This window comes from Thermobia domestica, chromosome 11 (genome assembly GCF_964235325.1).
Source record: "Thermobia domestica chromosome 11, izTheDome1.hap1.1, whole genome shotgun sequence".
Lineage (NCBI taxonomy): Eukaryota > Metazoa > Arthropoda > Insecta > Zygentoma > Lepismatidae > Thermobia > Thermobia domestica.
The window spans coordinates 71,591,105-71,618,461 of NC_137464.1; the positions used below are offsets into that span (position 1 = coordinate 71,591,105).

Here is a 27,357-nt window from a genome sequence, read left to right on the forward strand (position 1 = left end):
TTAGTTAATATATAATATTGAGTTCACACTTCACAGAAAATCTGTTTTCAGATCTAGGAGTCCAAGTACTTCTCTTTAGTGTTATACATTTCGAAGCACTTTCCCACGCAAAGTCCAACTTTATATATCAGGCAATAAACCAGGGATGCAAATAAGCAACAAAAGTTTAGTCGCCCAAGAAAAAAAAGTTACTAGCCCACATCACATAATAAAAATAATTTACTTTCGTATGATATTAAATACACGCCCGCACCGATGAAGCACACGCCCCGGGCGAGTGGTTATTTGCATCCCTGCAATAAACGCTAATATTTATTAAAAACTTCCTTTCACTTTGCGGATGCTACGTACTTGTAGTCTGGATTCCACGTTTATCAGTAGGTCCACGTCTCATATAGCCTCATTGCTGAACAGGACGTTCAACTCAAAATCAACTCAACTTTTTTTTTTTTACTATAAAACTTCATCGGTAAAAACAGCTGAAACACTTTATATGTGGAATACTCTGTAGATAGCCCATCATTTTGATCATTCCCGGGACACCACTAAACAGCGGTTTTGCGTTTACTTGAATTTTATCGCTCCAAGCTACATCAGAATCTGTCTTTGAATAGGAACGACACGTTTTTTTCTCTCTTTACAGCGCAGCCTCAGGTTCACTTGAAACAAAGTTACTATCTTGTTCACTCCCGAATACGCCACTGAGCACAGAATAATCAATGTCATTACTATTCATTACTAACTCATAACCGTCTGAGTCGGAGTCATTCATCATTTCTGCAATTTCATTATCGCTAAAAATTTTTCCTCTTCTTTTTGTAATACCACCGCTCGTAAAGGAATATATATATATATATATATATACTGTATATAAAAGTGTGTAAGCTTTTGACGCCTACGAACCGAAAGGAAGTGTTGAAGACGTAAACAGTGCGACTTGATTAGACGCAAATACAGCCCTCGTCAGCTACTCATTGCATTGTTTTCTTTCGTTGAAAGAAAGCAAAGGACCCATTCTGTGTTACTATACATTCGGCAGGGGAATTCATCGCAGAACTTGGGTGAACACGTGATTGCCCAGGCTACATTTCTTTTTAACCTTTAACATGTTCGTAAGCTGGAAAGTATGTATACTAATAGATCTTGAGGTAGAAATGGAGCCATTGTTAATAAGTATTCAGGAAGATAGCAGGAGCAGCGATGAGTCAACAAACCCATTACGAAAGTGAATGAAGTAAATAGATTAAGAGATGATTTTTTGGATGTTTTACTTCAACGTTTTATTTCGATTACATTGAGATATGTAATCCATTATTACTATTTTTATGATGTTGTGAAAGGTTATAATAAATACTTTTCCTATTACATTCTTATGAAGTAGGCTTCGCGCTACAGGCTTCCTGAACGCGACAACACTGTACGACAGCGGTGCCGTACTTCCACTTACTGTATGCTGTTTCTTCATATAAGCGCAGGGAATTTAAAGATTGGGCTGCAACATGGCTCACCGCTTAACGCAGAGAATATGTTGAAGTACAATTTTTTTTTTTTTTTAAAAATAAATACTCTAACAACTAAACCTTTTTTGTTAATAGTTTCAAATATTTGGAACACTAGACTTCCAAATTTTCGAACAGTGTTTTGTACGTTTCTCTACCTACCATGGTAAAGGAGATCAGAGCGTCGTACATTTGTTTTAATTACACAAAAAATATCAAGTGATGAAAATTGAACTTTTCACAACTTACAGTTAATGGATGCATCTACATATTGTACACAGGAAATTATTTCACGTGATCTCTTTTCTGAGATATAGTCCTATAAAAATCGATCTACCAAAAAAGTACGAAAAAATACGCACTTTTTCATTAATTTTTATTTTTTTCTCACTACATAGTACAAAGAAAATTTTTATGTCTCAAGAATTGAAAAGACAACATTCCAGAAATTCCAACGAGGTACGACAATGCAATATAAGTTTTGACTGGACGTCACGGCAGCACCGCGAAGTCAGGGGCCTATCTTTATGAAATGGATAGTAGTGTTTCTATGCGAACTTCGAAATTTAATATCACCAAACCTGAATCCGCGTAGGCCTATACCACACTGGCGCAAATCCCAGGAGGAATGAAGGGAACATGTTCCCTCCAATCTTGGAACTGGGGGGGGACTTTCCCCCCAATAATCTGATTTGAAATGTGTTTTTTGGGGAGAAATGTGATGATTTGTGTCCGATTGCTACAAAAGAAAGTGAGATGAAATTGAAGTTCTCCCAGAATAAGCCTCAAATCTGCCCGCCTCCCAATGTTGAAGACAACTATGGTCCCCTGATCCTCCACAGCCCTGTTTTTCAACTTTATAAATATTTTGAACATCGCCTAAAAAAAGAAAAAGATTATGAGAACGGTATTACCTGCCCCTCCCCCCCCCCAAAGTTGAAGTCAGGTTTGCACCGTTGGACCACATTGTATATAAATAGTGCACAATTGTTTTAGCCTAGTAATTGAATTTAATGCCAATTTTCAATACATTAGGCCAATGATATCCATCCAATATGGGGCCGCGGTGACTCAGTGGTAGAGCGTTCACTTCTGGTGCTTGGGGTCCCAGGTTCAAACCCTGCTCCCGCCAAGTGAACTTTGTGGTGGACAAACACCGTGTGCGTGGGTTTTCTCGGGGTTCTCCCACTTTCTTCATTTCACCATTTCAGTCATCTCTCATCATCACCGTCTCCTTTAGCCTAACCGGCATAACCGTGGGACGTAAAACTCAAATTTTCCATCCGATATGTTGCGTGCTGTCTAATAGTGTGTCCGAAATTTTAGAATTTAAAAATTGTGAAGCAAATAATAATCAGCTAAAATCAATGAGTAAACTGTACCAATGAATGTTTCCAGCGGTTCAGTGTTACATAGGGTCACCACTTTATAGAAACTTACAGGCTTACACTATTATCATTTAGTTATTATTAATAGTAAATCAAACAAGTAGTGTCACAATGTCATGAGCGCTCAGTTCAAGTGTGTTACAAGACATAAAAGGTTGGGAACTACTGCAATAGACTATATGAGGCGTAAAGAGAAAAATTTCGGGCATAAAACTAAAAAAAAAAAAAAGAAAGAAAAAAAGAAAAAAAGAAAGAAAGAAAGAAAAGAAAAAGAAAGAGTCAATAAGCTTTCAAGAGATCACTGTTTTCATAGCCAAAAGTTAAGAGCTCATGGTTCTGGATTCGATCCCCGGTAAGGACAGATTTTATGGCATTAACGTAGTATTGGGAAGTACCTGAATTAAAATGTAATGATTCAGTCTACAAAACAAAGAACTAAAGGTGATGGATGCCCAAGCAGTGGTCAGGCACCGTGGGCGCCCGAAAGGGGGCCCCGGCCCCCCTGGCTCACGAAGATGTATACGTAATATAGCAAACCACTAATATTAAATACCAGAAATACCTGAAGAAATATAGCAACCATGGAGATGGTCCTCCTAGAAAATTGTCTTCGGGCGCTCCTGTCAGACACCTATACCGAACTAAAAGGTGACTGATCAGTTATACCCCTTCCTAAAGTTAAAAATTCGAAGCATTTAATTAATGAGACTTATAAGTTAAAATTATATTTAATGTGGTCACCTCCGATTTCAACTCAAAAAAATGCACTAGAAACTTAAATTTTGAAATAATAATTTGGAACAAACTGTGAAACACTCGGTCGGGTACCGCGATATGTTCCAGTGCTCCTATTGTGATATTTCATGTACAGTTAGTTGCCTATGGATAATTCTAAGCATCTATATAGTTTGATTTACACAATAAAATGCAAACAAATACTGTTATTTTTGTTACTAAACACTAAAATAAGCATAGCAAGAGAACAAGTTAAAATATTGTCAATAGATGGCAGCACCGAGTAACTGTTTGTCATGAAACGGGTAATTATTAAGGTGGAAAAAAAATAACAAGCTTCTTACTAGAATCAGTATTGTCTTCATAAGTTATTGACAAAATGAATTATTAGTTAAATAATTTGTATCATTTGTGTTGTTAATTTTATATTTTATTAGAGTTCTCACTGATATTAAAAGAAATAAAAGTTATTAATATTAGGAAAGCCCAGTCTAAGTTTCAGTCCTTGTCTGGGGGAGCAAAATGCTCAAGGATCGTTTAGTGAGGGCATTGTTGCTAACACCCTACAAAATAACTAACGCATCGGTAGAAATTTTTCTGCTAGATGCAATTTTTGAAAGCCCTCTTACTTCATAGGGGGCAGTACGATATTAATTTTCGTAGATTTTGTAGACCTTATAACTTTTACTGAGTAAAATTGCTCTAAAGAATGTTTGGTGTGGGAGACCCGGGTTCGATTCCCGGTGGGAGCTCATGTGGTCGGATCTTACGTTAGATCTAGGTCTCATATAGCCTTGCTGCTGAAAGGGGCACTATACTGAAAATCAAACCAAATCAAAAAGCTGTTGTCCATTTTATACTAGATTCCTTGCACGATGTATTCATTCCTTTAACCACGGATGAGAGATCACGTTGGTAGGAGTACCGCGCGCCAAAGCCTCCGGATCTGTTAGATCAGTGGCGTACACAGAATTTCGCCAAGGGCGTGTTGAAGCTCCCAAGTTCATGTCATTTCAGGTGTTCGCATACATTTCTTAATATGATAAACATTTATATTTGCATATCTTGCTTAAAACCCAGAATCTCTGCATGCGTATGCCACTGCATGAGGCAACGCTTGTGAGTTTTCATTTATTTTATTTTATTTTATTTTATTTATTGATTACGATTTCATCAATTCACTACACATATTCACCTTATTAACTTTCTACATGCATGTAGTTTCTTCTCAATACATTCAAGAAATATCATTTTCTTATGTGGTATTTTTACTAAGTATACAACACTACGCCTATCTCTTAGGGATTTAGGATTTAGATTTCTGGGCTTTCGGCATCTAAGGCCATTTAGCCCGTCACGTCTTGAGGGATGACGTCCCTCGGCGAGCACACTATCTGGAGAAAGGGAAGCCAGAAAGGATTGGGAAAGGAAGGAAGCAGCCTCGGACCTATAAGTTAGGTTCCACCCCGGCATTTGTCTAGTGTAAATGAAGAAAAAACCCAGGAAAACCTCACTCAGAATGACTGGCCTGAAAAATCTGTTTACGCTTTTTCGACCGAGTGCCCTCACCGGGAATCGAATCCTGGGCAGCTCGCACCGGAGGCGAGAGCGTTTGCGACTGCGCTACGCGGGGCTACGCCTATTTCTTCGTAGTCTACAGGTGAATATCATTGGTGATTGGTGTACTTGCACGATTCCACACTACGAGTTAACACACTACTTCCAGCTTTGTGTACACTATACCAGTGACGTCCAAATGTCGACTCGCGAGCATGTTTCATCCGGCCCGCAAGTAGAAATGGAAAAAAATGTATAATTTGTTCCTTTTTAAAACTCAATGTATGACACAGACATCATAATATAGGCCCGTCTGAATGGAGACTTCTAACCGTGAAAATGTTCCTGCCAATGTAAGGAACTGGACTTTCTTTTAAATATAAATTTCATACAGCTGTTTTGAAATGTTCTTAGCCCGCAGACCCTAACTGACCCAGACAGACAAAATAAGAAGGGGGGAAAAAATCAGAAAATGTAACTTACTTAAATTCAGCAATCTGTCGGCTCAGGGGAAGAAAAACAGCTCCCCCAGTTCTTATTCTGCCCTGGCCCGCAATGTAATTAAATTGGTCATTACTGTTCTAGAAAATGCATTGCTTATAGATATTTCGTTCTAGATGGTTTATTTTCTTTCCTTCATTTCTTTACTAATACTTATCTTAGAGATATGTCGCTGCATATATTAATTACTTATCCATCTCTCACTGATACGATTTTATACACTTCACCTGCAAATTTTGCCAAGAGTAGTGTCCGTGATTATCATTACCACTGTAACTACGAAAAGTAGTTTTATATAGAAAAATATCCGAACGTAGTTTAACGAAAACCAGAAGCGAGTGATTAAGTACATTACTAAAAATTACTTCTAAACAACAAAAGGCAAGAAATAAATTAAAGTATTTGGTAAGCGTAAAATTGTTTTGTTTTGTAACAGTAACTAGTAGTCCAGTAGATGCAGTTCGAATCCTTCGGTCGATTTAAAGTTTCCATCAGTTTCATTAGGCACATGCTGAAATGATACTTTTACTAAGGCAGTGGGTGCTACCTTTCTTATTCTGATTCTTGAAACATTACACATCGAGGAATGTCAAAGTATAACATGTCCAAGTTACTGAACTATTAACAATGAAGATAAATACAGGAAGAGACAGAGAGTCAGTAATACACTGAGTGAGAATGGTAGCTGAATTCTTCGCTACTTTACTACTCGTTTGGTTAAGAAGATAAATGTTTGGTTTATCATGCGTGAAAACACGTTGCTGAGAGAGTACGGTATGTGTCAGTATGACAAAGAGTATCTTTCTATCATCCATCCGAGTAGGTATCAAAGAAATCTCATTCTCAGTATATGTACAGGGTGTTAATTAACTATACCGACAAACTGTAAGAGATGATTCCTCACATCGAAATAAGTCAAAAGGTTCCTATGGGCCTGCGGGGAAAAGTGCATAGTTTCAAAGTTAGGACTGTCCAAAATCGCGAAAAAAAAAAAAACAAATTTCAAGAGGCCCTATTTCGAATTCGAGAAATTGTGGTGTGGTGGTCCTTAAAGAAGTCACTCATACTCAATCCAAACATGCATATTTCATTAATATTAAATGAGTATGCAGAGTATTCCCTGCAGGGTGAAATTTCCAGACATGCTATCAACTGAATTTTGAGATATCCTCTGACTTTATGATTGGTCCAAAGTAGGCAAACGATAAGTCTTGACAGCAGTGAACACGGAATCCTTTGGCGCGATGACGGAAGTGTTAAGGATCGTTAACAGCACGGTCTCTCGTGCTCAGGAAAAAGCATGCTGCGATGGTTTCTTTCACGCTTATTAGTGACGAAAACGTGAAATATACCGTGACGAAATACATCGCATCACACTTTATTCAGAACACAAAAGAATATAAAGCTGCCGGTTCCTAACACTTCCGACTTCCCTCCAAAGTACTGGATGTCGATTGTTGTCAAGGCTTACCTCCTGCCTGCTTTATATCCTTCTTGAAATCAGGGTGTATCTGAAAACTCTATTGAGAGCATATTTGAGAATTATACCCTGTACAGAATACCCTGCACACTCATTGAAAGTTGATGTAATATGCATTTTTGAATTGTGTATGCGTGGCGTCCTTTACGCCGATAAGGATCACCACTCCACGATTTCTCGAATTCGAAATAGGGTCTCTTAAAATTTGGCTTTTTCGCGATTTTGGACAGCCCTAGCTCTGAAACTATGTCGGTATAGTTCATTAACACCCTGTATATATATATATATATATATATATATATATATATATATATATACAGTGGCAGATCCAAGATATGATCAAGGGAGGAGCTAAACCCTAGTTTGCCGTTTTATCAAGTGTAAACCAGGATTGAAGCCCATTTTATCCAGTGTAAACCTGAGCGTCAAGGAGGGGGCTATAGCCCCTATAGCCCCCCTTGGATTCGCCACTGTATATATAGTTACATTTGTCATTATTTTTTTCTTTAAAACAAACGGGAATTTTATTTTTTTTTATTTTAGGGATTTCTTCTTACAGTTTGGTTACATGTTCTTTGCTTTGTCAAAATGCATTCGCTTTGTACATAAATTTAGTGTTAGGCTACTCTAATTAAATTCAATTTATAAATATCGCAAAATTTAATATTCATAAAGGAAAGCGTATCGGTATTTAAATATATTTTTACGAGCAATTGTTCAAAACCCAAAACATCAAAATTGCAGTTTATTTCAATGAAAGAGAATAATACTAGTACTCTTTCATTATAAATCAGTGAAGTAAAATCATAGATGGAGCAAAAGTTCAGTCAACATTGTTACCTGGCAACACGAAGGCATATAAAGTAAACTTAAACTTTGTGGTGTTTCATAAGTAATGCGTTGTCTGAACGGCAGGCATCCGGAAACTTAATTTCCATGAAGCACGGCTGTTATTCGTCCCTCACTGTCATCACACATAACCATTAATACAGAATGGTTATTTCTACGGTAATGATTAATCTATTGATAGAATTACCCCACAAATGACGCTCAGTAACTGTAGAGTAAAGAACAATGACGCATCAACCATTTTGGGGACCGAGAGATTGAAAATATCTCTATTTTTTAAAATCCTGAATTCAGTCTATTATTATTATTATTATTATTATTATTATTATTATTATTATTATTATTATTAATAATAATAATAATAATAATAATAATAATAATAATAATAATAATAATAATAATAATATTATTATTATTATTATCCGCGCGTTCCGACTACTAAGAACGCATTCGACATCAACTCAACATGTTGAGCCCGATTTTACCAGCTGGAATGGCTCAATTAATATATTCACCTGTGTGTTATTCGTGCTCCTTTTCTAAATTTCTTACTCTTCATCTTCTTTCCTGTCTCTTCAATTTGTTTTTCCTTCATTACTTTACTGTTAATTTCTTCCCAGTGCACTGACATTTCCTGGGATCCATATTTTTCTTACTACTATTGAAAAATAGCGTCAGTAAGTCAGTGTGGATTGTAGGTCAGAGGAGATCATTCAGGGTTAACTCCAACTGACTAAAGCAATATATATATATATATATATATATATATATATATATATATATAGTTAGATAGATAGATAGATAGATAGATAGATAGATAGATAGATATTATGTGTGTGTGTGTGTGTGTGTGTGTGTGTGTGTGTTACAGTTTTCGGTTATGTAAAATTGCCTTCCTCAAACACATTATGGGAGAAATATCCAATTTTTGACAGCTTAAATACAATCTGAATGCAAGGCACGCCCACTTTCTCTTTACAAAACGTAAACTTTTAATCGGTTCTAAAAAAACTAATTTACTTCTTAGAACCGATTAAAAGTTTACGTTTTGTAAAGAGAAAGTGGGAGTGCCTTGCATTCAGATTGTATTTAAGCTGTCAAAAATTGGATATTTCTCCCATAATGTGTTTGAGGAAGGCTATGTTACATAACCGAAACTGTAACACATATACTTTTAAATATATATATTGTTTTGGTCAGTTGGAGTTTTATTAGCAATTTTGAATTTACCAAAGCTACAGTGAATATTTTACAAGGATAACTCATTAAGCCTTATCCAAACTTGATCAACCTGACCCGGGAATCAAACTTGTTACTATTGTATAGTGTTGTATAAATGATATTATTATTATTATTATTATTATTATTATTATTATTATTATTATTATTATTATTATTATTATTATTATTATTATTATTATTATTAGAAGAAGAAGAAGAAGAAGAAGAAGAAGACAAGACTATTTTTAACATTAATATTTGTATTTTTCTTTTCAGCAAATGAAGTAGGCATTCAAGCATTACAAGCTATAGATGAAAACACTGTACGAATAGTATTTTCTTTGCCACACATATTCGTTGGACTTCATGGCCACGTTGAAATCAGTTATACATCAGATTTGCAGTAAGTAAAATAATTTAACCTTTAAGTAATATATATATAAAAGGAATTAAATAGTTATATATACTCGAAACGTTTGCATGTTTGAAAGTGCGAATTCACACACAAACAACATTGTGTATGAGCTACCTCATGTCTACATGGCTAGCACGTATGCCTGTTGAGGGCGATTCGGACTCGATTTCTGGTGAGATCTCATGTGGTTCGAATTTCATATTAAACTGTAGATTCTCATCTTACATGGGTTGAGTCAAGTATTTCCTCCAGTACTTCCTTCATATTGTTTCTGTTGGGTTTCATGCTACATACGGAACTTTTCTCAGTTGTTGTTATGTTTTGTCTTGACTAGTAATCTTTTGCTATACTTGGACAATTTTGATTATTCGGTTTAATCTACCTAGGTCTTGAAACATAGGTCACACAGAAACTTTGCTTTTTTTTTTTTAAAGTAATAATCTAGAGGTTTTAAACGGCCCTTGACTGCCTTCATGATTATGTGTCGTATTGTCAAAATAAATCTAACGAGTTTGTGAATTGTTCCGTTGTATACTACGTGAACAAAATGTTCTTCGTATCTATAAAAAAATAACATAATGAATGAATGAATGAATTGTTAAATCAATAAAAAAAATCTTTTCTACAGAAAGAGTAGAAATCTTTTAGAGTTAATTATTCATTTTATAAATAAAACTAAATAATTGCGTTATACTTAGGTAATATTGTGATTTCTCAAGTTAAGATCTTTATACATTATGAAATCATTGCAAGTAGTCTGTTCCAGTATATTATCTTTGCTATTCCGATTTTTTTTTTTTTTTTTTCTATCGAGAAGTGTTGACAGATGTCCATATTGCTTACAACTCAACATAAAAAAATGCGTAATATTAAACTCATTCATTATTATATATGTGTCAAAGCTGAATTCTTTAGTTCTTTTTCAATCTAATCTCTGTCCAGCACCAAGACTACATGAAACGCCCTAGAAGGGGCCTTTGAACAGAATTCAAATTTCTCATATGCAGGGGTGAAGGTTTTAGTAGTGCTAATTTTTTATATGGTTCATACTTTAACCCGTTAATCTTTATAATCGGCCATATGCTTTTATCGTTTTTATCCTCGAGTTTACAGAAATCGACCAAAAAAGCATAAAAATCCTCCTTTCTAGGTTTAACTTCTTCATATTTTCTAGAAAGCTACTGAAGTTAATGTTTCATATATATTTGAAAATGATTTATACCGGGAGTGAAAAATAATCGAGCCAGTTTTGGCAAGTGGTTGATGGACGAGAAGGGTGCCTCTGAAGCACGTTGATATAACAAAGACTTACGAACAAAATGCGATATACACTAAGTTGAATCACAAATAACTTCCCAACATTTTTTTTTTTTCAAATTGCACATATTTCTAACCCACGCCTATCTAGGCAAATGTATGACTTTCGTTTCACCTATTAGCCAATTGTCTGATGATTACTTCTCATGTCGGCCCATTTTTTAAAAAAAATTTATTTATTTATTTATTTATTTATTTTTTACTTGGGGCTGTATGTTCAGCAAAGCCGAAATTAAGACATGTTAAATTTATTTCTATTAGTTGATTGATCAAATTTTAAGTGATTTAGATCAAGGCCTTGCATTATGTAAAAACTTGAACATTTTCAGCATTAATAGGTACAATGTGAAATTATTTTAGAGTAAATGTGAAGTTTCTCTTAATGATCTGTCAAACTTCACTGGACCTTCTCAAAACTCTACATGCTCCTTTAGTTGGGTGATTTGGAGTTTAGCGTCCCGTTCAGCATTGAGGCGTGAACCTACAGCTTAACGTGGGACCCAAACCACATGATCTCCCACTGGAAATACCTGCTGTTTTCTATTTCAAGACTATAAAGAATAATATATATATATATATATATATATATATATATATATATATATATATATATATATATATATATATATATATATATATATATATATGAATGGTTTAAGCACATTGATCAGGCTACTTCTAGTTTTCCAACATAATCAAAAGTGGAATCTTGAGATACTTTTGGGGAGTTCAGAATATGAAATCATTTCCCCCTATTTTATTGTTCGAAACTTGTTAACATGATATTGTTGGAATATTATATTAATACACTTGGCGGAAATCGCCACGAGATTTGAGCACATGTCGCTTGTTAGCAGATGCTATATAGATAATCTGTGTATATAAGATAGGGAAGTAATTAAGATAGGTTTCAAAATCTAAGGCAAGTTTAGAAGAATTAGGCAAGAAATAATAAGCTATAGTTATGATTAAGAGAGTATATGTTGTAAGAAGCCATTAGAGAGGAAACCGAATGAACGAAATTAAGAGTCTATCTAGAAGTGGTTTGCATTTGAATATTACAGCAATTAATGTTCAGATAATTATAGATAATACGAAATAGCCACACATTCTCTGTACTAAAATTAGTATAAGCAAGAGGTTTGTAGATGAACGGACAACACAGAACGCCAATAGCGTTCATCTTTAAATTTTCATTTACTTTTTTTTTAAAAAAAAAAAAAAAAAAAAGTTTTCGTGGGGAGATTGAATTGATTTGAATTAAATTGTATTGCGTTCAATGACCATTTACATTGGCTGATTGCCTTATGGTATAGAACATGTCAAGGATATGATTATACAAATACATATTGAGTTGAGTTAATTTTGGGTTTAACGTCCCTTTCAGCAGTGACGTTATATGAAACGGGACCTACTGATTAACGTGGAATCCGAACCACGTGAGCTCCCGCTGCGACAAATATATATTCATATTATACTAAAAACATAATTATTTGTAGAATATTTCCTAGATGATAGAAAACATGATAAAATATTGTGCTTTCTTTATACAGAATATACATACTTCTTTTTTTCAAAATAGAAAAATATAGTACACACAAAAATTACATTTACGACTTAGCAGAACCTAGATCAGTTTGCAAGTATTCCTCCACACTGTAAAAGCAGTGACAGACAACAGGGTACGTACTGACTTTTTGAAACTTTCATGTTTGGTAAGGGACTTTAATTTGATTAAACAATGAGTTAAAGAGCTGTACACCTTTGTATGCAATTGTTTTCGAAAACGAAGTGGTATTATAAAGAGGAACTTGGAGATGTGACTTCGTTCTCATATTATATCCGTGGTGATCTGAGTTCTTTTTGTACAGTTCTTGTTCCTTGTGGACCAAAAGTAATGTTTCGCATATATACAATGAAGGAAGTGGAAGAATAATTAGATCTTTGAATAGCGTTCTGCAAGAAGTATAATATGAAGTATTGGTAATTATTCTTATCACTTTCTTGTGGAGTATAAAACTTGCTTAAATCAGTGAATGAACCCCAAAAGGCTATTCCCTATCTGATTTTGCTATGAAACAGTGCCTGATAAGCTGTTGGTACTGCTTTTCTGCTTAAAATGGTAACAAGTGACCTTGATTATGAATATTTTGTCATGTCCCTGGTAATAACACTGCATGTACTGTAGTATTCTAATAGTTATTTTGTTGGTGTCAGATAAGATATATGTATAATTTAATATTTTCATTTCAGGAACGAAGATTTGTCCACGTGGGAACACCGAATGTTTGTCCTTAGAGATGACTTAATCACTACTCCAACATTGGAGTATCATCTAACAGAACTGCAACCTGATACCACGTACAAAGTCAAAGTAACGGTTATTATGAGAGACATTCAGAATTCACCCAGCAGCCGTATACTCACTGTGCGAACGCTTGAACCAGGTAAATATAACAATTAAATATATAAATTAAATATTATATATATTCCACACATATAATTTTCCTCAGTTTTATTTATTTTAACTAATGTTTCAACAGTAACTGACTGCCTTTATCATCGAAGTTGCACTAATTTAGAGAGTCATAAATCGTTGTGACATAATCTTAATTGTTACACAGCTATTGTACAATTTTATGTTTTAATATGTAATATATAAAATATATTAAGATGCAGCAATCAAATTAAATGGAAAATTGTAATAACATTTGGTGGTTACTTATCCTAATCCTATCTTAATTATACAGGGTGTTCCGAAACAACACCTACTACGTTTGGGAGGTGATTGCTGACACCAAGACGAGAGGAAAAGTATAGACCAACATGGGTGCACACATGCTCTTTAGAAGCTATAGGCTGCTGAAAACATTGAACTTTAAAGGTCTATAACTCCAATATTATGGGACCTATCGTAGTCGGGTCAAAACTTTATTTAGGAACTCGTATGTGCCCTATCAAAATATCCACGTTTCAGAATGCTGCGGTACTTCTGTAACAATTTTTTATAGTTACAATTTTTATACTTCGTGAGTACTTCAAATTATATGCCCGTAGCCAAACAGCCTCTATAAAAATTGTGCGTGAGTACCTTAGGATTCCGAAATACTTATTTTTGGGTAGAGCACATATTAGTCCCTAAGTGAAGTCTTGATTCGACTACGGTAGGTCCCATAGTTATGGAGCTATAAACCTTTAAACTTCATTTTTCATGTTTTCGGCAGCCTATAACTCCGAAAGGAAGCATTTGTGCACCAGGTTGGTCTATACTTTTTGCCTTATCTTGGTGTCAGGAATCACCTCCCAAACGTTGTCGGTGTTGTTTTGAAACACCCTGTATAAAATACTACATGAACTGACACAACATAACGAGTACTTCCGGTTGACGTAGAAAGTTGAAATTTGGCATGATTGTAGCTTCCCGAGACTAATCCATTAAAAAATTGTCAAAAGTGAATATTTTTAATTTTTAGGAAGTCTAAAGGGGGATGACGAAATTCTCCATGAACCTGTTTTTGGACCTATAATCTCATGTTATAGGTACTTGGAATTAGAATAAAAACCTGAAATTCGGTATGGTTGTACGTTTTCGTTAGCGTTACCAAAGAAAATAACCGAAACAAAAATTTCCAGCTGTATAGTGGTTTTATGAGGAACTGAAAAATCTTTACCATGTAATTTGTATGGGACATCTATATTCCAAAATGTTTAGGCTTCCGGCAGGATTAGAATGATGAAATTCATCATGATTGTATGTAGCCTTCCAGGACTAATCCACAGGAAAATTGCCAAAAATGAATATTTTATTTTTAAGTTCTTAAGGGGTTTAAAGGAGGGATAAAGAAATTCCCATATTATTTAAATAGGTCTTTTCTTGGAATACAAAATCTTACCTTTTAGATAGTTGAAATAGGAAAAGAAACTTGAAATTTGATAGAATTGTGAGTTTTAGAGGTGCGAGGCCATAGGCCGAAAAAACGAGGGGGTCTGGGGACAAAGGCCCCAGCTGGCCAAATTCATGAAATATTAAAAGAAAATGCACGAAATTCACTCTTGATGCAAATTCTGATATATAAGAGATGCGAGGCCGTAGGCCGAGCAAATAAGGAGAGCTTGGGGGCGGAGCACTCAGGTAGCCGAAGGCTAGTTGAATTATAAAATTATAACAACGTAGTAATTAAAATTGCTCTACAACGATTGTACGACAATTTAAGTTGTTATACGATGATAAATGGCCTGATGATAAAGGTACTCAGTTCTCTTTGAAATGTCAGTTAAAATAGGTATATCATGAATGGAACACCTAAGTATAATCTATTTAATTAATGTCAAATATTATATGTTACTACATATAATTTAATATATTGCAAGCAAAGATCAGTGCTTACCATTATTGAAAGAATCTTGATTACATATCTTAGAGTGACCATTGCTTCATCTTTAAAATGTTAAAAACTAATATATTGCATATACAATAAATGAACGATGTTATGCAGAAACAGATGAACCCACAAAAATTGGAAAATCAAGTTAACAGTACTGTTAGTTACCCGTTTTTTAAATATAAGCCGTATTTAATTCAAATTCCATTCCATCTGGAAATTGTATACTCGTCACATTTATGGATTGCGTGCACGTAGATATAAAGCATAAATCAGTTAATCACTAGATGACGAAAAAATGATTCAAACTGACTCAAATAAATGTCTATTTTTATATATTGTGTGTGTGTATGTATATAACTATATATATATGTTTGTGTGTGTGTGTGTGTATATGTAAAATGGGGTGGCCCAAAAGTAGATGTATAGTTCCGTACTGATCAGCTCACTGTATTTCATATCATTTCTTATTGTTATCAAACAGGTAGACCAATTTTTTTTTTTTTATTATTTGTTCTTAACGTCTTTTTACTTATAAGTTAAGCCCGGAACAGTCGAAGCAAATAAATCCATAAACTAAAATGTAATACTTGATCAATGTGGGGGTTTATACCTACTTTTGGGCCACCTTCTATATATATATATATATATATATATATAGCTCCAAAATATACAGGAATAAAATTTATAACAGCTTACCTATCAACATAAGAAACTCAAAATCTGATCACCTTTTTAAACAAAGACTAACAAAGTACCTACAAGAACACTGCTTTTATACTGTCACGGAATTTTATGAACATACTCAAGGTAGAAACTTGTAGTTGTATGAATCAATTGGAAGGTATTTATTTTGTTATTACATGAGTAGTCATACTTATTTATATATTATTATAATCAAATATCTTCAATACGCGTTTCCTAAATACTAAATAAAGATAGCATAATGTAAAGTAAAAAAAAAAAAAAAAAAAAAAAAAACTACAGATTCTCACACTATGAATAATAGCAGGTACATGAATAGATAAGATGTGGTATTTCTATGTATATATATGTATCATGCTATAAAAGTAATGAAATGTATAAGGAACTATAGTAGTAGTTTATTATATAGATAATAATAGGATTTGACATGTTCTATACTATATGTATGTGTGTATGTATATATTGATTTATATACTTATCTTTATGTAATTTTAGCCGCTCCATTAACTACATTGCCGCCACAAATACCAGTGAACGCAGATCTGTCGGTGACTGCAGTCAATTCGACCTGGGTTGATGTAGCGTGGAGGAAATTCTCTGATTTCGAGCTTCAATTCATTGATGGAGTACAGCTTCGATACAAAGAAGTGGAAGGAAAGGTAAATTTGTTTTTCTTATTTTCAAAAATAGAGCAAAAGCAAAACCGATTTCAATCATTTATCACATAATCTTCAAATGGCGGCCCGCAGGCCGAATCTGGCCGCGAGTATGTTTCATCTTGGGCGTAATATTAATAATAATAAACTCTGGTAGACAGTAAAAAGGATCACACACTAGAAGTTTCAATTTCATACGGTAGATGTCAACCCCTGGTGGATGTGTACTACTATTTAACGGCGAGATATGTAACTTCCACTATCTTCGTTTCAATAGTACAAAATGAAATATGGATAACTACCGTTAAATTCACCGTTACCAGTTAAAATATTAACATATTGACTCCATTAACGAACTCAACCGGAATAATAACTCTAGCTATCTATTGAAAAAAAATGGAAAAAATTCGCTTCCGTTGAAGAGTTATCGTATAGATTCGATTTGATTTTTAGTTTAGAGTCCCTTTCAGCAGCAAGGCTACATGAGACGTGGACCTACAGCTTAACGTGGAATCCGAACCACATGAACTTCCGCCGAAAATCGAACTTGGGTCTCACATATCAAAGGTGCGTACACTAACAGCTTACTCATGAGAAAGCTCAGTTATTGTGCACAGTAAGGTACTCGCGTACGTATGAACGGACGTACCAGCATTTCAATATTATAAGTCCCACTAGCATCATCTTAATAATAAAATAATGTATAAAATTTGTTATTTTACAATATAATTTTGTGCAGAACAGGAAGGGTATAGTATTAATATATACCTAGATTGAGACTTGACTTTTGGTGTGAAATTATTCCGTGATCTTTTGGTTATCAAGCTCATTCCAAAAGGTAAGAACGTTAATCTTAATAGAAACGAGATTCCATAGAGTTGCTTTCATTGTTCGTCAGGCCTCTAATTGGCCTAGACACATGAAAAAAAAAATAGTACAAAGAACGGAACTAAGATTCAGAAAAGTATGGCTTACGCACATGTAGTAAACCATTTCCTCAAGACGCGGGGAGAGGGTCAGATGAGATAAGGGGGCTAGAGAAAATAGCCCCCAAGTATAGTCTTTATTTTGTCCTGGCCTATAATGGATTATAATTTGGCTATCTTTACCTGATCCCCCATCGGCATTGTATGTTACTTAGATTTCTAGGCATCGTCAGCTTTATAAGAACTTTTGCAAGAACTAATTATTCATGCGCATGATGATGGTTAGAAATTGGCGAAACATGAAATATGCAGTTTTGTTTAATAAATCTTGATAATCCACTTTTCTTTTACAGGTCACATTTTTGCAACCAATGGCAGCAAATATTTACGTTTTGTCTTGAAAGGAAGAACTCAAGAAGATTCACATTTTTAAAGTCTTAATTTCATCTAAGACATGAATATAGGGCTTCTCAAAGAGAGGCCAGAGGCCAGTTTATGTATGTTAATGAAATAATATGAATTTTATTAGTTCTCATGCTACAGCAACATTTCATATTTGATAATAATTCGCGATATATTCATTAAGTTTGCTTCTCCAAATTATTATAAATATTTAAATATCATATAAAACGTCGAATATTTGCTGGCATCTGTTAGAGTTTTCGTGACTTAGGTCGGAAAAGGTAGTAGTTTTGAGAATAGGATTATGAAAACTAAATATATGCAAAAACAAATTAAAAAAAAAAAATCTTGCTAATGCACAGAATAATCTACGTTCTTCTTCTGTAATGCTAACTTACGATGGTAAAGGTGTCAAGGATGTTATTTCAACTTTTGTCCATAGAACCACACCCATGTCCTAATTGAATTTTAATTCGCTCGTTCTAATGAAAAAAAAAAAAAAAAGTTTTATATGCTTGTTTTTCTATGAATGATGAAAATTTACACTTTTAATTTGCTTGTGTGTTAATAAAACTTTGTTGCTACGCTAATGATTGATTTTCTTGTTTGCTTGTTTCAGGTGTATGCCGCTACTCCTCTTATTCATCGAGCTGTAACCAGTTACATAATAGAGAACCTTAAACCAAGCACTCAGTATGAAATAGGAATTTTCTTCATACCTTTCCCTAACCAAACAACAGAGCTATTATCGGAACATGCTATCCACGTTACAACAGCAGCAGAAATTGGTAAATATTAAAATAATTAAACAAGTGAAAATAATAAACATTTTTCTACTTATTACCTACACACACACACACTCAGTATATATATATACACATTACATAGATATATAAATACTAAATCTAAATAACAATAATAAAATGTAGTAAAAATCGAGAGATAGATTAGATTAGAACATTATATTGTGATAGCAAACCAGTAAATTAAATGGATAATTTACTAGTGAATTTGTGCATTCTAGAAACGAGCGAAAGTTTTTTTTTTTTTTTTTTTGGTACTATTTGAATTCCTTATGAAGGGTAAGAGTAATTATGTTTCATAAAATACTAGGTCGATCCGGATGCTCTTTCCTTTCATTCATTAGAGATTTCAGTATGCTTCATTGAAAAATAGGAAAGCTTTCACAAAAATTGTGACGGTACATATATATATTTAAATCGTTTACTCTATTGTTATTAACTGACTTTTACTCCAAGCAGTGAGAATTGTGAGAAAGCCTCGCCGCTCATATACGTCATATTTTATTCTATTAATATCGAATAATTTCTATGAAACTTTCGAGAAACATATTTTCTAAATTGCATTGGGAGCGGAGTTAAATTCACTCCCTCATTCTTAACTGATTTTTAACCGAAGCAGTGAGGATCATTCGAGTACTTCAGAAAAATACCTAACCCAAAGTGATTTATTTATTTATTTTATTTTATTTATTTTTTTTTTGCAAAAGTTTTTGTCGACCATTTTTATTAGTTAGGGGAAGGAGCAGTAAATTTTCCCCTTTATCCTTCACTGATTTTTACTCCACTCAGTGAGAAACATTCGGAACCCTCAGGAAAATATATGTCGTGCTGCTTCAACATAATATATATAAAGGTAACCAACAAAGTTCTGTCGCTTTTTGTGGAGGTCTATGTTCCATTGGCCCTCACACCGTGAGTTGAATGAGAATGCAGATAAGGAGAAGGTCAGTTGTTGGTGTGGGTATATCCAACATACTACCTGGTTGTCGCAATTCAGTTACGCTCTGAACTTACGTAAGGACAGAGTGAACATGGGACATCCACAGAAAGTCATAAGGGCGTGTGTGCTGTACGAATATAAACTGGGGTCAAACGCCGCTGCAGCGGGGCGGAAGATTTGCCAGGCCTTTGTTGAGGGTGCATACACGGACAGTGCAGCGGTGGTTTAACAAGCTTAAGGACAGTGAAGAAACACTCGAAGACGCACCACGTGCCATAAAACCAATACGTGTACAAAATGAAGATCTCCAGACAGCAATTGACTAAAATAGCGGCCAGACATGCGAGGAACTTGGACTATAATTCAATGTGAGTGGAGAAACCACTCGGCAGCACCTCCATCAACTTAGGAAGACTACAAGTTGGACTGATGGTTCCCACATGATTTGACTTTCGGCCAGAAGGAAACGCAAGCAGATATCTTCCTTGCTGTCTCGTCTGAGGAAGGAGCCATTTCTGGACAGGGTGTTTACATGTGATGAGAAGTGGGTCCTGTACGAAGCTCCACGGCGCCGTTATCATTGGCTAGCGTCCCATGAACCGGTTCCAAAACAGCCGAAATCAGCACTGCACCAGAAGGTCCTCCTGTGTGTTTGGTGGATTGCTCGCAGCATCGTGCTTCGGGAACTGCTACCAGCTGGTCAGAGTATCAATGTAACTGTGTACTATCAGCAGTTGAGCCATGTTCAAGAAAAACTCAAAACTCTGGAGCCAGCACTTCTAAATCGCAAAGGGGTCCTCCTGTTACAGGACAACGCTAAGCCCCACGTGGCTAGGATGACCGGGGACACAATTCTATGTGCCTTGGATGGGAAACACTATTGTATCCGTCATACTCCTCGAACATTGCACCGTTCGATTATCACCTGTTCCATTTTTTAGACAACCACCTTAGAGGACGCCAGTTCAGATTCCTAGTAGAGTGAAAAATGCACTTGACACCTTCTTCGCTTCACGGCCCACCAAGTTCTACTGCGATGGAATCCATGGCCTTCCAGAACGTTTGCAGAAGGTCATCGATTTTGATGGGGACTATATTTGATCTTTCAGATACGTCTTAGGTGACATATCGATGTTCGAAGGTGATGGGTGAAAAAGCGACATAATTTTCTTGGTTATCTTTATATTTTTATAAAAAAATAACATGGAACATATTTTTTCAAATAGAGGGGAGTGTTATTCCTCCATTTTTCTCTTGAAAGACTAACTCTAGGTAGTGGGGATGATTGGAAAACTTCATAGGAAATATACGCCGCCGCATAAATTTGATCAAAGTTATCGACTAAAATTGTTTTCACATCTTATTATATGAGTAGAAAACTTCGAAGTTTGAGGTAACTTACTCCCATTACCCGCTTATTCGTGTCTCAGTGGAGCTGATCAGGATTCCATAATGAATGTGTATACAACGCTTTATCAAAATCGAATAATTTTTACGTAGTTTGCACTGGAAAATTGTTTTGTGTGTATGTGCAAATTTGCGTCATGGAGTAAATTGTACCCTCTGATTTTTAATCAATATCTATCCCAAACAGTAGGGTTATTTCCGTGTGTCGAACATAGTACATAGCAAATTTCATTAAAACGAATAAAAATGTACGAGAGTTACCGTGGAGAAAGAGAGAATGACGGACAGAGGCATATCAACTGACTCGAATTGTAAAAGCTTGCTATGCTCATTTCCATTATATAGGCAATATAAGAATATACATATAGTTGTTTGTTACAAAGGCTAAAAGCTAGAAAGGATCCTATGGTATTAAAAGTATCAAAATATTAATAAGGAATCCTACATTTCTTCTGCTCATGACTATTAATGGCCAAAATTTTCCGGAATCGGAAATTTCACTTTCCAGATTTCGGAAAAAAATCCGGAATTCAAAAAATCTGAAATTCGGAAAATTCCTGTCGGAAAAATTCGGGAATTTAAAAAAATTCCGAAATTCGGAAAATCCGGAATTTTTCCGAAATCGGATTTTTTCCGAATTCAGGAATTTTTCCGAAATTCGGATTTTTCCGGATTTCAGAGTTTTTCGAAATTCCGGCCATCTCTAGTCTTGAGAGAACATGTGGCGCATTATATTCAAGTACGATAAATAGATTTCAGCTGTCAATAACGCAAATGCAAGAAGCACAAAGAACTTCGACAGGATTTAAAAAAACAGAGATATTATACAAAGATATGAAATTTTATTAATGAGGAAATTTTGCGTTGAACAATACATCTCGTAAGTCTCGTAAGTTTGTAACAAACAGTTAATTATAGCATTATGCACTTATTAATTACAGATCCGTATGGTTTTGAAATTACAATGGATATTAATAATATCAAGTCAACATCAGTGGAACTAACGTGGACAGGAGTACCGTATCCTGAGGATAAATATGTAAATATTTTCCGAGCAATTTATCAGAGTGACTCTGGTAGAGAAGACTTCAATAGCTTTAAACTTGCAAAGAGAGATTCTACAGCTAAGACGCTAATTGACGATTTGAAACCTGGAACAAGGTATTTTTTATTTGTTTGTTCCTATAATATGAATTTATTTATTTATCTATTTATTTATTTATTTATTTATTTATTTATTTATTTATTTATTTATTTATTTATTTATTTATTTATTCAGGTTGCTTGTTTTATTTATCGATGAATTGAGTAATTAATTTATAGAATAATCTCTCAAGTACAGTATTGTTCATATTTTACACTGAATATGAAACATAGTAACAGAGTAACAACACATATAGTAAAGTTATAACAAACAATATCACATCCATCAGATGAAGAATTAAACAGCTAATTATTATCGTTCGGATTAGTGTTAATAAAACTAGAAAAATAATTTAGTAATCGAATTATATATTCCTCAACTTTTCTTTATTTGAATAAATAATTATCCCAATATTTGTACGAATAATTCATTCGAATAACGAGGATGTAAATAATTTTCAATAAGAAATATTTTGAAACAATAGTTTTAGAAAACCAAAAAATGGATCAAAAGATTGAGATCTTGTCCAATAATTAGTTTTTGGATCAGGGCCACAAAATGTTCGAACGGTCCTTAATTTGAGTTCTCTTATTTTCTACGGAATAAGCACATCATACTGAACTAACTGATAGTTTGGGTTTGGCTACACTATACTAAAACTACTTCGGTTATATGTAGTTCTCCAGATATAAGGTCTACAAGAAAATTTTTGATTGAAATATATTGAAACTTTTGATCCAATAAAAGAAATAAAAAAGAAATTGAACAATATTAATTTGTAATTTTAATTAATAAGTTGATGTTAATGATAAATCATTACATAATTCCGGAAATTTCAAACAGTGGAGGATTGATTTGGAAAGAATAAGCTCTTGAAGAGGAAAAGTTAGTATTCTTTATGTGGTGGGTGTATAAATATAGTTCAGATAACAGGAAATTAGGGCAGTGGGACATAATTTGTCTTGAAAAGAATTTTATGCCGTATTAGATCCTTATTTATCGAGATCAATGGAATTATTATTTCTTAAATTCCACATTTTGAGTTCTCGGTAACGCATAATGGCGACAAAGAAATTTAAAAGAAAGTCTAATGAGGCAATATGGGTAGAAGAAGCCTTAGGCTAAACGAAAAAAAAAAGTGCTTTGCTTGTGGATTATACACTCAAGTAGCAGAATTTTTCATCGGAATATTACAGAAGAAAAATCACAGTAATAGAAACTTTAAGAAGATTGGAACTGAATCAAACGCACAATAACTGCTCTTATGTTTGCATGATAATTTTAAGGTGCATTAAATACCTACGTTAAAACACGCATAGTTATCAAATTAGTTTTTTTAAAATTTTAGCAATGGAATTTACTAAACTTTTTTAATTAGGTTATTTTTAAAAGAAAATATACGAATTGCCATCTAATTAAACTTGTCCACATTTAATTTAGATTTCTTGTTTAAAGCTTTTTAAAGTATTTTTTCTGTGAATAAAATATCCCTTTAGAGAAAGTAATTTTTATATATTATTTGATTTTGATTTCATTGATATATCATTCAAAATTTGTTTGATTTTATTAAAATTGAAGATTTGTTTGGTTTCATTGAAATATCACATCATTCAAGATTTGTTTTAAAAACATGAAAAAAATCTAGATGGTTAATACTCTGTTTCCTAATGGACGGTTTGGAAGTCTTACATACGAAGAAATTATTTGTGTAAAGATGTATTATTTAATACCGGTTTTAATTTATGACAGTCATATCTCTGTAAGTAATCACTGCATAAATAAAGAAGTTTATATATTCCTTCAAAGGACCTAGATTCTGTATAACATTTTAAAATAATTTTTTCGTGCTTTACAAATATTTTTAAAAATGAACATTATTTGTTATCTCAAATTCGAGTTGAACTCTTCAAACAACATGGAAAAGAATTCAATTTTAAGCAATAATTATAACCTTTTCATCTCAAGATTCTATAAAGGTTTGTGAGAAGGAAATGTAAACAAAAAGCTAGTACTCTCCGCAAAAAACAAACTATTCTTCTAAGTCTAAGTATGTGAGAACTTCGTATATTATATGCTATAGAATATAGCATATAATATAGTATAGAATATAGAATATAGTATAGAATATATATATAATATAGAATATAGCATGTAAAGTTTATATATATTTCTGATTTATTATTAATAAATGTAATTGTAACTTTTTCCAGATATCGAATATGGCTCGAAGCCTATTTAACAAACGGTAAAATTAAAAAGAGTAATGTAAAAGATTTCATCACGAAAGCAGGCCAAGCACCCGCTGTTGGCTCATCTGAACAAGGTATGTTTTACAAAATTACAAAAGATGAACTTTAGACAATGTGTTTATAAATAGTGTAACATATTTTTAAATTTAAATTGGTCTGCGATTTTTTCCTTAGATTACCATTTTCAATATCTTGAGGCTTTTCGTACGAATAACTCAATTTCTTTCAGAAAATACTTTTACAGGTTGTCTAATATTTTTCATTTCAATTTCGATGCAATCACAGTCCTAAGTTATTAACATTAGTTAAAAAATAACACTAGTCAACAATTTAAATTTAAACTTTTTGTCTGGTACATGCAGATAAGATAACGCAGAAGTAATCAGCTAATGTTGATCGCGAAAAATTAGTCTTTTACTTCAACATGACTCAATAAATATCCCTATTTTTGACAGTTACTTAAATTTGCTTTACTATACTAAACAAAATTGAAATGATGTTTTAAATTATAATTGTGATTGATATTTCAATTTTTTTGCAATATCTATGAATTGGTGACTGTTATAAACTTCGGGAGTTATAATTCATTTCATCAAATCAAACAGAAGGGTTACAACAAATATTGATAAAGAATCATATAATATCAGAGTTACAAGTTACAAAAAAACAAATTCTACACAAAAACAAACTTCATATTTTTGTTCTCAATCTACTCTCACATTTATAGACTTGCACATGTTCACTTCAAAGTAATGTTTCGGTCTACTTTGTTTGACTTATTCAGGCGCTTAAATAAAGCATTTTGGAATCTACTTAAAGCAATTAATGGAAGCAATTAACATAGCTTCTCTTGACAAATTGATACTTTTTGTTTAGTCTTCGTATCAGTCGTTAACAATTCGTACGATTTCTAAATTATCAATTTCTCTACCATCTAAAACAAAACACATTTGATTGGTCGCTTTTCTTTCTTGTTCCATTTATCAACAGTTATGGTTTTTAACTTATTCAAAATTAGAAATAGCATACACGTCATTTTAAGTACTAAGTATTTTTATGTTAATAATCTAGCACTGTCTATGTTTAAATATTATAATAATGTGTTGCTTTCATTTTGCAGGAAAGCTAGAAGCACAGCCAAACGCTGAAATAACAGAAAATGGTGACTATTATGGTGCTCTGGTGGCTGTTGCTATTATTGCTGCCTTGGCTATTGTTGCCATTTTGATTCTTCTAATGATCATTGTTCGTAAACAGGGACAAGCCAAGGCTGCCATATCACAAAGAAAATCCGAATCTGCCTATGACAACCCAACATACAAGGTAGAAATCCAGCAAGAGACTATGGGTACGGTTGATTGGTATATTAATACCTTCTTCTTGTATATAATTAATAACTATTTAAAAGTAGATAGTTTATTTTTTCATAATAGTCATTATTTATAAATATATTCTGATGTATTATATTCAACGCTAAATTAATTTATTACTAATACTAGTGGAAATGCTTGTAGCTTCCCATACAGACAGATATATTTCTAGAGTACTGACTTTTGTTATCTACCAATATTCCTAGATTTGGAAAGTATATGGAAGATCTCTTAAATTCCATTCCCTTATAAAGTATAAACACGTTGAAAGAGAGAATAATGATACAAGATCTAGGTAAGATGCAACAAGACCAACCTTTTTACAATATTAGGCAACACTGTGAAATGTCTCAGTAGTTAAGAGCTATATACCAAAGTGCCTGCTCGTTGAGTTGGCATATATCATTTTACAAAGTCGGTAACCATATATATATATATATATATATACTACTAACGCAACACGAAAATGCAACAAATAATTTAGTAAATATTACGAGTACAATTCTCTCAAACGTCCGTCTAAGGGGACAGATACTTAAACTTATCAAATTATAATGGGCTGAAGCATATCAATGGAGATATTTGGTTAGAGGAAGACTTTTATAAACAGTTGTCAGCGTGAGGATGATGAATTACGTGGTGGACAGTCCATCAGTGTACAAATGAAAAAAAAAAATCTTACGCAAGTGCATATCTGATCGGCATATCTAACGATTAAGACCATTTTAGCATCAATTGGCGAGGACATCCCTTTAAATAATTTTTTGAATCTGTACAAACGTGTTTTCCGTGCACAACGATGCACAAACTTTTAAACTATTTTGGAGAAATTCGGAAGAAGTGGAGGGATTATCTAAGCAGACTTGCGGAGATTGATACATTGTGTACAATTTTGTAGAAAAGCGCCTATTATACGAGCCCGCACCCGATGTATTTTAATTATTTTTATAACTCCAAATGATAATAGACAGAAAAATCAAGTCGAAATTTGTTTATTTTTTCAGATAATGCAGATAATATAATTCCACTTAAAACAAAATTTATTAAAAATGAAAAATAAATAAATAAATAAAAAAGGACAAAATATTTGAGCAAGGATATGTTAGTTTTACCGGCGGCGCACGACCATTAAATTAATGATTTTAAATTTAAAGCAGTAATTAATAATTATTCTCCATACAGACCACCGATGACTGATGTCCATATCACTAATATCACATGTACAAATAATAAATATGATCTAACTCATTATAAAAAGAGTGCCTCAATTAAAAGTGTTTAAGCTAAAGCAAAATCTTTCAAGAATTTCTCTCAGTGATCCTTCCTCAAGGACATGAGTTATCTCAGATTTTATTTGATATAATCCACTAACATCGTGCAAAATTCGGTTACTGTACAATTTTCGGTTTCT

General features: G+C 33.6%; 1 protein-coding gene and 1 non-coding gene across 4 annotated transcripts in view; both read left to right on the plus strand.

Annotated features, from left to right (window-relative positions):
- Positions 1–27,357, plus strand: part of sas (stranded at second transmembrane protein) — a 325,151-nt gene that overhangs the window by 284,688 nt on the left and 13,106 nt on the right. For 2 of the 3 annotated variants that reach the window (XM_081730578.1, XM_081730580.1), the window contains 7 exons: positions 9,507–9,633; positions 13,216–13,409; positions 16,545–16,708; positions 18,653–18,821; positions 22,125–22,344; positions 24,538–24,650; positions 25,697–25,899. In XM_081730578.1, the coding sequence (XP_081586704.1) occupies positions 9,507–9,633; positions 13,216–13,409; positions 16,545–16,708; positions 18,653–18,821; positions 22,125–22,344; positions 24,538–24,650; positions 25,697–25,899 (1,190 nt within the window). Of the gene's footprint in view, positions 1–9,506; positions 9,634–13,215; positions 13,410–16,544; positions 16,709–18,652; positions 18,822–22,124; positions 22,345–24,537; positions 24,651–25,696; positions 25,925–27,357 lie in introns of all 3 variants that reach the window. The other variant, XM_081730579.1, reaches the window with a different exon arrangement.
- Positions 4,121–4,243, plus strand: LOC145665568 (U4atac minor spliceosomal RNA). Its single transcript, XR_014127587.1, has one exon. It is a non-coding gene; the product is annotated as a U4atac minor spliceosomal RNA (small nuclear RNA).